This window comes from Phasianus colchicus, chromosome 4, assembly GCF_987193195.1.
Source record: "Phasianus colchicus chromosome 4, bPhaCol1.hap1.1, whole genome shotgun sequence".
Taxonomy (NCBI): domain Eukaryota; kingdom Metazoa; phylum Chordata; class Aves; order Galliformes; family Phasianidae; genus Phasianus; species Phasianus colchicus.
The window spans coordinates 4,478,001-4,491,156 of NC_143439.1; the positions used below are offsets into that span (position 1 = coordinate 4,478,001).

A 13,156-nucleotide genomic window follows, 5' to 3' on the forward strand; every position below is an offset into this window, starting at 1 on the left:
GAGTTGTTTACACTAGCAAGATTTATCAATCCCCAAAGGAATGACCTAGCTATGTCAGTTCTGTTGTAAATATTCAATTCTCAAAAACCTGAATACAGAGTTTTCCACGTAAAAAATTGGTGATGTGTTACAGATCAGATTTCACAGATGACATCCAAAAATTCAGCTTATTATGCAAAGTAGCATTTGTAACAAAAAATGTTCAGATGCATGGAAGCAGCTGATTGGATAAGTTAAGAAATGAATGTTTCCTTTTATTCTTAACTATCTAGGAAATAAAAATATATATTCTGGTAAAAATGGAACTACATTCTTATGTTCACAATGTTGCCTATAAAATTACTGTCACGTTCAATGCAGTTTAATGATAGCTTATATTTTAGAACACCACTGCTAAAAATTCTCTCTACCTTTTCAATAGCCAATCAAATCAATGTTTTGAAATTTTTTATTTTGCTATGAGCTTTATCTTGCATCAAATTTTAGAAATAGAGCACCTCAGATTAACTGACAAGTTAGTCAGAATCCATTCTACTTTTGTTCCAAAGCAATTTTCTACTATAAGATTCCAAGTAAGGGAAAATATAAACAAATAAAAGCCAGCCAGAAAATAGAAACTAACAACATTAACAACAACAACAAAATATCATCCAGAACTTCATTAAATTTGATTATAATAATAAATGTCAGCTATACTCCTTCAAGGACAATAAAAGTAAAATTGGGGGATGAAAAGCCCAGAGTCCCATCCAAGCACTTTTACCTATGTAATTCTCTTCTTTAATAATTCCTATGTTTCTCCATGAACCAATTTTTTAAGATAAATATAAAAACAAAGAGAAAAGTGTTAATAATAAAGCCCTTGTACTTCACCATAACAACCAGCAGTGCTCATTGCATGGTATGTAATTTTACAAATCATAAAAAGGTAGCTGATCTGAAATCATTGCATCATACAATTCCTGAAAATGGTATTTTGCATAATGTTCCCAGATCAGGCCTTTTGGGAACACAATAGTTTAGATAACCACAATATTTGGAACTTGGACAGCTGAATATAAATGTTTTATTGTTAAGGTCAAACAAGTCTTAAGGAACCATAAACAAATTCTCATTTGTCAAGGTTTTGTAATTTGACAACATTCATAACTCATTGCACAGATTGCAAAAGGCAAATGAAAGTGATATGAAACTTCATATCACCAGATTATTAGGAATTTAACATGATCAAACAACTTATTTATGCTCAGCTGTCTTCTCAACTGTCTGAGCAGTCATTTTTGTGACACTTAAAAACAACCGTTAAGAATCATGAAACAACAGTTACAATTAGCATTACTGAAAACAGCTACATAAAGATATTAACACTGTAGATATAGAATTTCCTTCCATGGAGGATTTCCTCAAAATATTTAAAATTTAATAAAGCTCTGGAGGTGAGCATATGGAACCAAACTCAGCATCTTATGAGAGGAAGTGTCAGACAGATTTGCAGTGCTACTAATCCTGCCTGCAGTATATTCTGTTCAGTACTCATCACTGTTGAATTATCTTTACTATGTGTATTTCCAGAAAATGTGTGCTATTGATAAAAATAACTGATTTAAAAAAAAAAAGTCAAAAGCACGTGACCTCAGGAATGAAGAACTATGAGTCGATGGAAAGGGAGGGAAGAGAATATGTAGACAGACAAATAACAGGTAAAATGGCTTTATAAGTGCTGCTACTATCTCATGAAGGATAAAGAAAAACAGTTTACATTCGTAGGACAGATTTCTATGGCACAGTGAACTTCTAACTTCATAAGCAAATGCAGTCAACTGCTGTTTCACATTTTTTGGAGAGCCACAGTTAAAAGGGCACCAAGACAGAATGGGCAAACTGGAACTGATCTGGACCTGATTTAGACCTGCTGACTCTCTGCAGTAGAGATCAAGTCCGGAAACGGCAAGATATCATGAGGGCAAAGTCTGACTCTTGATACATGTCAAGAACACATACACATTTTTTTCCCTTTCCCTTTCCCTCCCTTCCCTTTCCTTTCCTTTCCCTTCCCTTTCCTCTCCTCTCCCTTCCTCTCCTCTCCTCTCCCTTCCTCTCCCCTACCTCTCCCTTCCTCTCCTCTCCCTCTCCCTTCCTTTCCCCTCCCTTCCCCTTCCCCTTTCCCTTTTAAATTCCCCCTTGAAACCACAACAGAACTACCGTTTTTCCTTATGTAGGCATCTTTTCCTTCATATGCAACAAATGTATCATGAAGAAACTACTCAAACTGTAACAGCAATTAAAAAAAAAAAAATAGGCCAATTCACAAAAGGATTCAGAGATTCAGTTTCTAAATGAGGGTCACACTCTGCCTTCTAGGTATTATTTAAATATTTTTTAATACTAATTTTATGTTTAAGTGAGGTCTGCATGGTTTTTTTTTTTTTTCTTCCCATAGTACTCACGGGTCTTTCGAGCAGAATCTTCTACAAAAAGAGAAGAAATGTCTTCATCCACTCCTGCTTCATTCTTTGCAATACATGTATATGCTCCCGTATCTTCATAGCGCACATTACTGATGTGTACCTCACTGCCATTTGCTGAAAGGAAGAAAAATTCAACATACAGGCATGCTAAAATGCTTTCAGATTAAACACTCAAAAGGCCTTTTCTATTCATGCTAATTAAACTGTTTTCATTCCTGATTTCATAACTTGGAGACGTGCCAAACTAATCAAAAGGTATTCAACTAGGTAGTGAACTGCATGCACTATTATTCATCTTACAGAAACATGCAATATCTCACTTGATTTTGCAGTTTGGAGTTAAATATCTACCTGATATTTTATATGGATTTAAGCAACTATGATCACATTTAAAATCAATTATGTTCTCCTTATTGTCTTTCGTCATTTAACACTCTATTACAAGCTTTACAAACAATAAGGCAGGTTTCTATGAAATATAATGGACTAAATTTTCAAGATAAATAATACACAATTGTTTCTAGCAACCAGAAGCCCCTATGATTGCTTTCTTGTGAACAAAGTATGACAAAAAAGCATAGGTACTTTGGAATTTTATACCTACATCAGCATAGGAATCTATCTGAAACTAAACTCTAGAATAATTTCAGGAGTATTTTCAGACTAATCTTGGACAAAGTAAGCACAAATGAGTTTTGCACATGCAAAATAAACATTAGCACACAAATGAGGAGTTGTAAACCAGCTTGAGTAGGAATAGCAACAGAATCCAAATTTCTCAAGCAAAGGTTTTCTTAAATATTGTAATGTGAATAATGATGTGAACAATGACTCACTGCATTGTAAGTGAAGCATGCTTGTTCAGATGTTAGATTTCAAAAACAACTTTCTTGAAATTCTATAATATGGACTAGAAGGGACATTAGTTCATGGTAAAAACCTCCCTCTGGACCTATGGATAATATGGTATGTCTAATGCATAGACAGTTTAACTCTGGGTTAGGAAAAGCTCAGAGAAACTATAAAACTTTATCTTATATCAGTACATTCAGGAAAATTGAATTAAATTGTGCTTTGTTGGTTGGTTTACAGAAGAAGCATTCTAATTAATTAATGGTAAATATGTAATATAAGGCAAGGAAAAGAAAATATTCTTTCCACTCAAATCCCTAAAGGGGAAATCAACAGAATGCTGCCATGAAAGATGAGACCATCAGGTCTAGTACATTCTACTCAGTGGAAAATCTTTCTTGTTAAGGAAATTGTTCACACATATTCAGGACAGAGAGCTGTGAAAACACAGAAGCCTCCATCACTTATGGAGAAGGTAAGAATCTGTAGAAGCAGTTGCCATCTATCTGTCCCACTCTATCACATTGCAGCCTCATTTCTGTCCTGTTGTGTTTTGTTTTGTTTTGTTTTTGGCAGAAAATGAGGGTTTTTGTTTGTTTGTTTGTTTGTTTGTTTTGCAGAAAATGAGGTGAGATTTTGAAGATAATACTGATACCATAAGGTCTGTTCTTCCATGAATGATCAAAGTTCACTAGAAGGACTATAGACAAATGCCATTCTGGATAGTTTCAGTGAAATCTACAAGCCTTAAAGATGATAAAGACTGGCCTTTACCATTGTTTAAAAGTCAGATTTCCCTTCAGTTGTGTAGGTTTTATGTTGTTTGATTGTTTTTGATTTATTGTGATTTGATTTTTTTTATTGTTATGGAGTACCTTTGCATAATCTTTGAGGTCTTCTGAGACCCCCCAATATAAGAGCAAATCCATTTCATATATTTCTCCTGCTGTCCTTTTAGCCATCAGTTCCCTAATTCTCACTGAGATTCTTACCAGTAAAAAAGAATTCTATTTTCACCTGAGCTGCAGTAAAAGTCAAGTATCAATTTAAATCTGGGCTCACAAAAAACAATTAAATTAACATCAATGCATAGTTACGAATAAAATATTCACAAAAATATTGCTTCATAATTTAAATAGAAATTTTGAATACACACTGAGTGGTATCAATATACTTGCTGTGACAAACTCTAATATTGTAATTAGAACTGAGTTTTGGGCTGTTTGTTGTACTCAGAAGCGACATATCTTTTAACTAAGAAAAGCTACTGGAATTTACTGGTGATTCTGTTACAATGTGAACCTCTTATTTTGAGGAAGAGAAAGCAAAGTACATGCATGCCTTAGGAAGAAATTTCAAGATATCACCTAAAATGTTTTAACTTAGACTTCAACCCTTGTTTAAAGCTAGGTAATAAGAATACCAAGTAGAGACATGATGCCCTCATAAAGCTTTTGTGATCTGTAGAAAACAATAAATATGCCCATTTACCTTGAAGAGTTAGCTGTTTAGATAACTTCGGGGTGATATCAATTCCATTCTTCAGCCAGCCAAGTTGTGGGTTAGGAATACCTTCAGCGTGGCACCGAAGGCTAGCTGTCACTCCTGGCTCCCTTGCCTGACTCTCTGGGTACACTCGGATGACTGGTGGAACTGAAGTTAGAAAATAATTATAATTTAGGGAAAAAAAGTATTATCTTCATTTAAAAAAAATCATTAGAAGCAATTCTAAAGACTCCTGCAGCTATATACATTGACAGTGCAAAACACAGATGTGGCATTAGTCACATATTCACTCACATTCAACACTGAACTCTGTCACAGTAAATTTATGAAGCAGAAAATGTTCTGCGAGAAAAATCCCTTTTCACTGACTGTGTCAGAGAAAAGCCTGAATTCTGTATTTGGGAGTTGAATAATAAGATTTTTTTCCTTAAATTTCTTTAGAAAAGACAAATAATTTAGAGCCAGTAAGCAGTCATCTGTGTACAGAGATGGTCATGGTCTTATTCCACAAACCTTTTTTTTAACACTTTCAACCCTTTCTTTATACTCTTTTATACTTTTATACAATCTTTATACCCTCTCTAAAACACCTAACAATAACCTGTCTTTCTTGGAAAACACAGATAACCATGGTTATGATACCTATCATTACCTTTAGCTTATACTTAATTACAATATTCTGAGTTCATGTGAAAATTCCAAGTCTCATCTAGGAGGTATCAACACTGGAAACTTTTATGCTTTCAGAAAAAGTTCTGGCTCACTTAATAAAATGTATGGCACTGCATTCAATACATGCAACACGACTGCAGGAACTTCTAAATCTGGTCTGGAGCTTCCTATTTTTCTTTTTACTTTATTTTATACAAACGTTTCTAGAATGAAACTTGAAATTTATGCACACACAAAAAAGTAAATATATTGTCACACAGAATACTTGGTATTGCATTCTTTATTAGGCAGATCAGCAAAACGATAAATTATTAACCATGTATAGAACAGTATACGTAGCCATTTGGGAGATATATTAAATTCATATTGTACATGCTTTATACAGTAATTAGATAACTGTGAATTTTACCATAGAGCGTCTCACATATCTGAATCTGAGGCTTAATCAGATCAGCTAATCTTATTTAAGTGCTGATACTAAAGCATTTGGTTTGAATGGTTTATTTTTTAACTCTAGAGGAGTCTTCTGAGCTTCATTACCAGCAAAATGTAAGAACTTTTGACATCACTTTTAGAAGGACTGGAACCTTGCTGCAATGCATGCTTACCAACAAAAAAAAATCTGCTGCATAGTGCATAAATACTGGCTTATGACCTTGAAGAGGACATACTCATATTGGCAAACATTGATTGATCAAGATTTAGCAGTATTGCTGTGTTGAATTTTTATAAGAATAATTGGTGATATTGTCCTTAATTACACATAGAGAAAACTATCTTGAAGTTCTTTCTAAACAAACAAAACCAACCAAAAGAGCAACTACTTTTAATGAACGCTAAAGTAGTATGTTTCCTATTATCCAAAGATTTGTTTAATGTAGCTTTAAAAATGTGGAATACTTAGCTGGTGTCAAAAAACACAGCTGGATAGAGGATGAAATATCGGTTGATAATGAAAGAAGATAACAAGATCAAAAATTAACTGTGTCTATTTTGGCAAGAGATTAAATATTTTCAAATGCTATCCAACTGTTTACAAGAAATGTCCCAGCATGCTGTCCTATTACAGCATAGAAATGTCTCAAATTTCTAGACTGCAAGAAATACACATATGTACAGCATCTCAATTAAGGCATAAAAATCAGAAGGTTTCAGGGATATTTTAAATCCAATTATAGATGAGAGTCTTTTCAAATAATACATATGGAAAATTACACATAACTCCAGAAAAGCAAGTACAAAAATATATTAAAAAACATGGAAGGAAATTAAAAAATTGAAAGTTGTGGCTGCTAATTGCTTAGACTACCAGCTATGAGCAGCATATCTAAAACAGTGATTTAAGATTTCCACTGAGTTTCTGAAGGGAGAATCTCTCTATTTGTCATGCATGTTCCTCCTCCAAATGTTCCCTGTTACCCATCTCCTGTGGGATCTGTGTGAGATACTGTCTTTCCCACTGTGTTCTTAATTTCGAGATCCTCTCAACTGTATGATTGACTGGCTTTTTCAGTACCTCATCTCCCAGACTAATTCTGCCTTTCCTCCAAGGGTCCAATTTTAATCTCTGCACTCCTCTTCAGCATTTTTTGACAGGAGGTTCTTCAATGACTTATGCCCATGTTGTAGATTTCCAATGCATCAAACCCAAGCGGTTTATTTCTCCATTTTACCCGAAGAAGAGCAAGGAGCTCCATTGCCTTAGAGAGGGTATTGCCATCACTGAAGACTTACAAGCAGCCTCACAGTTCAAACCTCTGATTGCAAGGCACTGCATACCAAATATCTACTTTAAGGCAATGTTTGTTTGTTTGTTTTGTGCCAGTGGAATATTACTATTGTGTATAAGAACTTGTGGGAACTTCACCACCACATTCCAACAAACTTCTACTTGAGTAAATGAGAAAAGAAGCCTTCTATTTGTCCTATTTTGGATTATTATTATTGCTATTATGTTTCCCAGGGAATCAGGGAATAAGGAAAAGAAATTATTAGTTTAGCTTGGGTAAAAGGGTGATCATCACCTCTCAATTCCACTCTCAGAACACCCTGAAATTAAGTTATTAGCATTTGAGATTAGTATTTGTTTGTGAAAAGAATCAGCTGACATAAATCCAGCAGTTGGTTCCTCCTTGTTTTCTTGCCAAATCAGATTTTCTACACTAAATATACCACTTCATTATAGGTTTAATAATTATGTGCTTTTGGAAAAAAATTGTTATTTTACAAGACCTCACATTCCACTGGGAATGCATATCACCTGGAAACATAAACCTGAACTTCTAGGCTCACAAAACCTCTTGAAAGAAGCTAACAGTCATATATTGCCTATAAAATGGATATTCCCGTCAATGAAGCATGATTTAAACAACCTTCTTAGTATCAACTAAATCAGACTGCAGGGGACTGAAGTGTAGAACTAGCTTATGTTGTCAGATGGAAGTGTTCAAGGAATGTTTACAGATTGTGTCGAGGGACATGATTTAGTGAGAACTATTGGTGATAGGTAGACAGTTGAACTGGATGATCCTGTAGGTCTTTTCCAACCTTGGTGATTCTATGATTCTATAATATCTAATGATAAAAGGCAAATCATATTTCTCTGGCAATTTTATTCTTCACAGAATTTTAGAAAATATTAAAACCAAAATAAAATTCCTCCAAAATAAACAAAGAAATAAAACTACAACCTGCATTGCAATGGTATTGTTGCTAAATTAACAATTCAAAGGCCCAAATACCTGAGGTTGAAGATGTACTTAAGTGAAAATAGGCCTGAACTGTTTGCATTGTCCTGTATTTCCGGGGTAGTTCTTGTTCTGTTCTTCCAGACAGAGAGATACTTCCATGACAGGAGATAATCCATTTCTTACTGTCTTTTCCCTCTATTTGCTGCCGTTTTCTCAGCAAATCTGGGAATAACAGGTTATCTACGCAGCAAAGTTTTATAATAGTTGTTTTGAAATAATTGTTTTATTTCCTATTACCCTAGAGCCTACCTGTAATATGTGCAACTGAGGCAATTGAAACATTAGTGTAGTGTGGGCACAGTCTAAAAAAATTAACTTGATTTGACAAGGTTGATATAAACTCTTTGGGCTCATTTCAGTCGCATTTTTAATGTAACTGAGCATATATATTTACATAAAGAAAATGTTAAGTATACAACAATTTAATCATTCATGTTGACTTTTCAAGGGGTATATTCTAATAACCTAGCATAAAGAAGTTTCCTTTATAAGGGAGAAGACCTTAGGTTAAAAATCGTGTTGGGGGGAGGGAAGAAATTACATGATTGCAGAATCATGAATAACACAAAATTGGATGAATCCTGAATTAAGTTCAACAAGACACATGACATTGTTGGCTCCAACTATGATGAATGTATAACTATTCAGTTATTCTTTCAATTGTTATAAAAACCACTGAAGACTATTTCAGCCAGGAATAATAGGAAAAAAATAGTAAAGAAATAGACTGTTCAAGTTGTCTGGAATCCAAAGAGAATGCATCTGTTTAAGAAAGTAACATAATATACTTTGTTCATCATATTCTTCTATTGCTCAGTATGACAATTCTTCTCTTTGACTGAACTGATATTTTGCTTTGAAAAACAAAGATGATAAACTATTCCTGAGACACTATAAAACACTGACTTATATCTGGCTAAGGATCTAGACTCTTTCATTACCTTAAGGTACTAAAAACTTTCCTTTCCAGTAGGCCTCTGTCTTAGCACTAACTTGAGGAAAAAATCTTGTTACCTTTCTGCAAATAACTTGTTCAGGGAGTATAGGATATCATCATTAGGAATATACTGAAAGACAAACATTACTCAAGTACTATGTCTAAGTATGTTTTTAGAGTAGCTCTGAATCTCAAGGCAGACTTCTTTTTTGTTTGTAATGTCTAATGACCTTTTATTTCTTTGTCTTTTGCTATAAGCAAAATATTACATTTTATTAGTTAAATTCTGATTTTCCATTTAATTGGTGTATACTCTTTATTATGCCTTAAACAGCCGAATATTAACATATAAAGCAAATGAACATATTAATGTGTTAAAGGGCATTTTAGAAACAGGTGGCTCCCTACTTATTAAAATAACCTTCAGTACAAGAAAATCTGAGTTATTTACAAGGGTTCGCTACTTTGTTTGGAAAAAGCTCTACCAGTATTCCCCTATAAACTTTTTGAAAGTTGCTGTGGAAAAAAAAAAAGAGTCTAACAGTCACAAAGGAAATTATACAAACATTTGTGAAGTACAGATGACCCACCTCTGTATTTATGTTCTATTTGCGAAAGGTTCTTTTTAGAGAAAAGAGAGATCTTAATGATAAATTATGGAGGTGATATTATAGATATTTTCAGGGAGACATAATTAGATAGCTCCTCTTTGTCTTCAGTGATATTAAGACCAAAACATATCCATCTATCAGTATCTGAAAACAGACTTCCAAATTCATGGGTTTTATGATATATGATGTCAACAACGCTGAAGGAAAAGTACTTGATGGCATGAATTTCATTATCACAAACATATAGAGGAGGAAAAAAATCAAAATGACAGGCTCAGACTCTCATTACTGTGACCATTTGATAAAAGAAAGACTGTGAGAAAAAAACTGGCTTTTGGTGGAGCTGAAGACTCAGCAATTTCATGAATGAATAAGACCAAATCATTTTAGTTTTCAGAAAGGGCATTCTGAAAACCTTTTCTGTTGAATGGCTTTTTCAGTGTTCAATCAAGCAACACCTGGATGCTTCTCTTAAATACGTCAGCAGTGTCAGTCACTTAGATTATATAAATGAATCCCTGTGTATATGATACACCTATGGAACTTATATTCTGCATACGGAATTATTCAGAAGTGCATCATGAATTTAAAGCAAAGATTTCAATGCTGCAGATGTATTTTTTACATAGGAATGTCCATTATGAGTTGACTTCAGTCTTTAACGCATAGTAGAAAAAATAGTTTTTGTAGGTAGGTGCTATAATTCAAACTAATCTTATCAACACCTCCTCTATCTCCCCTAAACAGAAGAAAAAAAATCACACAGAAGTCTTAATAAAATAGATCAATAATACAGTCACAAAACTACACACTCTGAAAGTTAAGTATAATGTAAATGCTATTAATTAGTATTATTTAATGAAATAACTACTCCTGAACTATTATAGCTTTGCTGTTGGTTTTTTTTACATACAATTTATAGAAAAAAAAAAAAGTTAGACATCTATGTATTATATTGCTTACTATGTTTACCTACTGCATTATTTAAAAAATATTATACTGAACTTTCACTCCAAAAAAACATTGTTTTCTACAGCACAGATTATCTGTATCTTTTTAAATGCTTTAGTGAAAGTTCATTATTCATACATGGACGAGGTTTGCATTACTCAATACAAATAATACAAATATTATTTCTTTAAAAATACAGATTTCACAGATTCACAGAGATTCTTTGATACTAATGGAATCAAAAATTTCAGATCTAATTACATTGTTTTCTGTGAACACTCACATTAGATCTTTGAGATCAGAGCCTCATTAGGCTGAGTCTCCTGTTAATACAAGTATCATATTATTAGTCATTATCACAGCTACAAGTACTGACCACCATGCCTGTTCTTAGGAAGATTACTTCTCAGAAATACAGATCTAACGTATGAAACGGCTGTTCATTTGACCAAAGCTTTAAATCTTTGTGGTTTTAACTCAATTTATCCATAACGTTAACAGCAAATGATACAACTGACCTACGGGATTCCTTTCTTTTCTCCCTTACTCCCCCAGAAATCAGTTTTTGGAACATAAAGTATTATTTTTCTCCAAAAGAAAAATACCATTTTGTGACAGATATTTTGTCACCAGAAATACCTACAGCTGTCCTCCTTCACCTCTCCCATGCTATGATCCTTAACATCATACCTTTATAGAAAAACTTCAAGTTGAGTTTCGCCTCACTGAAGTTAAGCCAAGAAGTAAAACATATAGAACACAAGAGTTATAAATTTTACAGGATTACTAACACATTGGGATAGGTATGGAAGGAGCTAACAGAAGCATAAGTTTATTAATAAATTAGGGTAGAGCAGATCACACAAAAGAGGAGAAAGTTGTCCAAGGACTAATATGTCCAGTTCATTAAAAATCCTGTTCTATTTGCAGGAATTTAAGTGTGAGTAAACTGTAGTTCAGTCTTTCCATTAGTCAAGCCAGCATTTGCTATCTCTCTTTTTAGATGACAGAAAATTCCTCCAGATAATATGAAAGGAGGAAAAAATGCTGATGCCATGCATTATCTGAGTGAGAACAGCCTATTTACGTAGTGCTGAAAATAATTCATAAAGTTGAAAATTGGAAAAAAAAAGAGAGATGGATCAATAGATATTCCAAATTGATTTCCTGGAAAAATAAAATTACAAAATTGACATTAAGGAAACAGCAAGCAAGCACTGAATCTCCAAGTCATTCAAAGCATGAAGGATATTAACAAGCAGAAAGTGGAAAAAAACAAGAAGCCGTTTAGAGTGAACAATATAAAAATGCAAGTAAAATAATCTAAGCAACTGCATTTGGTGTGATTGTCAATAAAGTATATATGAGGAAAGATTCCACCATTCTCTGATAAAAGATGTCAGGAAAAGTGAAGTATGATATGGGTTAATGCAACTGTCTAATACCAAAACCAAGAACGATAGTAGTGTCTACATTCAGGAAAGAGTAAAAGAGCAAAGTAAACATGCAGCAAAAAATTGAGCTTCAACATTATTCTGGACAGGATTAAGTATGAACATGAAATGACAAATGCTTTCAGTTTAATGTGGGGAGATAGGTTTAAGAGCCAGAAAGATAAATAAGAAGGATGAAGCAATAGGAAAACAGAAGGTTATCCAAAACAAACAAAAAAAAGATTTTAAATTTCACTGGAGATAAAGTACAGCCAGACTAGTGGTACACCAATGGAGATGAACAATTGTTTAAAATAATTTAGAAGAAAAAAAAAAAAGAGAGAGAGAGATGTAGGAAAAAAGAGCTAGGAGCACCATAAACAACTGTAGTTACATTTTGTCCAAGACACATCACCAGTTGCCTCCCTCCTTTGAGATATTCAAAGGATTTCTTCACATTAGCCTGAGCAACCTCAGTGAAGGTGGCCATCTGAGCAGTGAGGTTGGATCAGATCCATAGGTTGCTTCCAACCTAAGCTATTCTGTGATTCTGAGGCCAGGAAAGTGGTCTTTAGAACTTGAGCAGATCAACATTTTACATTCAGATTCCCCAAATTAAAAATCATGTTTAGATATCAAAATAGTAAAAGCAAAATATAAGTCAAATTTGCAATCAAATTTTAAATAGAGCATTTTAAAAATTATTTTGCTAGATGCAACAGTATACAAATATGGGAGCTAAAAGAAATACCTTCCATTTATTATAATAGCTCACGATGCAAGAGGCAGATGTTGGCGGTATGGCAGTAGGGTTTGAACCTTCCCACCAACATTCTGTTACATGTTGTTGCCATACAACAGTTGGCAGCAGAGTAGCAGTCTGACAAAATGGAAGCGTGGATGAAGAAAAGGAGTAGAATTGATTTCCTCCATGCAGAAAAAATGCCATTCACTGGTATTCATCAACATTTGCAGA

General features: G+C 33.8%; 1 protein-coding gene across 7 annotated transcripts in view; it reads right to left on the minus strand.

Moving 5' to 3' along the window:
- FSTL5 (follistatin like 5) overlaps nt 1–13,156 on the minus strand; it is a 245,214-nt gene that overhangs the window by 42,230 nt on the left and 189,828 nt on the right. For all 7 annotated transcript variants that reach the window (XM_090138465.1, XM_090138464.1, XM_090138468.1 and 4 more), the window contains 2 exons: nt 4,812–4,973; nt 2,448–2,582 (listed from right to left, as the gene is read on the minus strand). In XM_090138465.1, the coding sequence (XP_089994591.1) occupies nt 2,448–2,582; nt 4,812–4,973 (297 nt within the window). The remainder of the gene's footprint in view (nt 1–2,447; nt 2,583–4,811; nt 4,974–13,156) is intronic.